The sequence below is a fragment of the Myotis davidii genome, unplaced genomic scaffold (assembly GCF_000327345.1).
Source record: "Myotis davidii unplaced genomic scaffold, ASM32734v1 scaffold570, whole genome shotgun sequence".
NCBI classification, from domain to species: domain Eukaryota; kingdom Metazoa; phylum Chordata; class Mammalia; order Chiroptera; family Vespertilionidae; genus Myotis; species Myotis davidii.
In genome coordinates this window covers 2,882,978-2,884,416 of record NW_006283631.1, presented here as the reverse complement: position 1 = coordinate 2,884,416, position 1,439 = coordinate 2,882,978, and the positions used below count along the sequence as shown (strand labels likewise).

The window sequence follows — 1,439 nt, the reverse complement described above, 5'->3', positions numbered from 1 at the left end:
CCCCGGGCATGTGCCCTTAGCCAAAATTGAACCTGGGACCCTTTAGTCCGCAGGCTGATGCTCTATCCACTGAGCCAAACTGGCTACAGTGGTTGGCAAACTGTGGCTCGTGAGCCACATGCGGCTCTTTGGCCCCTTGAGTGTGGCTCTTCCTAAGACTTAGGAGTACCCTAATTAAGTTAATAACAATGTACCTACCTATATAGTTTAAGTTTAAAAAGTTTGGCTCTCAAAAGAAATTTCAATCGTACTGTGATATTTGGCTCTGTTGACTAATGAGTTTGCCGACCACTGGGTTAGGGTGAACATTAATGTTTTGATTTCACAGATTTACTAACAAGGAATACTAAAATTATGGTAGAAGCTGTGATTCATCATAAGTTACTTATTTCTCTTGAATACTTTCAATTAACTTTTTAATTGATTCTGTGTTATATTCTATATTATAGGTTATTTTTGCTTTGGGTGGAATATTTAATGCTTTTTGGCTGATGGAATTTGGAAGGTTTGTGTTTGGGTAAGTTATGCATAATTTCATTTGTCCTAATATATTGTTTTTAGTGTTCAGCTATCAGTTTATTAAGAATTTAAAAAATATATTATTGTCTCTTATGGAGAATTACTTCAAGTCCTTGAAATGTAGCCACACATACACAAGACTGTTTATTGGTTGTCTTAGTTTTCCTTTAAAGTAAGTAACAATTTTGAGTGACCATAGTTAATTTAACTCTGTGTGGGTTTGAATATTAGATAGTCCTCTAGAAATGATGTTTTTCCTAGGTGTTTTGCTGTTCTGATATATTGAAGACTATGATTTAAAGCTCATTTGTAGATGATAGTGTAGACCATCAGTTTCTAAGTTGGTGATTCACGGACAGTTTGCTGTTTTCTTAGTGGCTAAGCGCAGGTCCTTTCGAACCTGTTGAAAAGGCTTGAATGAACAAAATACCAATAGCCTTCATGAATTTCAGTGTTGTTCAGTAAGCCCATTCTGAGTCCAGCCTTGGGCTTCCTAACCCAGATGAAATAACTTACTTAGTTTTTAACTTAAAAGCACAATTCATTCAATATTTTCATTTGTACCAAGGACCTATAGGCACGTGACATACTTCAAAAACTGTTCTAAGGGAGAGAAAAGGAAACAAAATGTATATAAAAATAAAGGATTCATATGGAACTGTGGTCAGAAGTGGCTTCATGGACCAAGTGGGCCTTGATACCAGTGTAGGGTTTGGATAAGCAGAAGAGAGGGGGACTGTTTTTGAAGTAGGACAGAGAGGTGAAGAAGGCTCAGAGTTAGGATATGGAAGAGAAGCTGAAGGCCTGGGTGTGGGCTGGTCAATGTGTAGAACTTACAGAAAGAAAGTAGGAGAACGTTGCATATGGAAAGTATGCACCTGAAAAGTGAATTTTTGTGTTTTCACAAGGCATGGCTCACT

The 1,439-nt window shown here is 37.3% G+C and overlaps 1 protein-coding gene across 3 annotated transcripts in view; it reads left to right on the top strand.

Moving 5' to 3' along the window:
• The window catches only part of MFSD1 (major facilitator superfamily domain containing 1), a 21,756-nt gene that overhangs the window by 6,299 nt on the left and 14,018 nt on the right, over positions 1-1,439 (top strand). For all 3 annotated transcript variants that reach the window (XM_006753818.2, XM_015565536.1, XM_015565534.1), the window contains one exon: positions 450-517. In XM_006753818.2, coding sequence (XP_006753881.1) covers positions 450-517 — 68 coding nt within the window. The remainder of the gene's footprint in view (positions 1-449; positions 518-1,439) is intronic.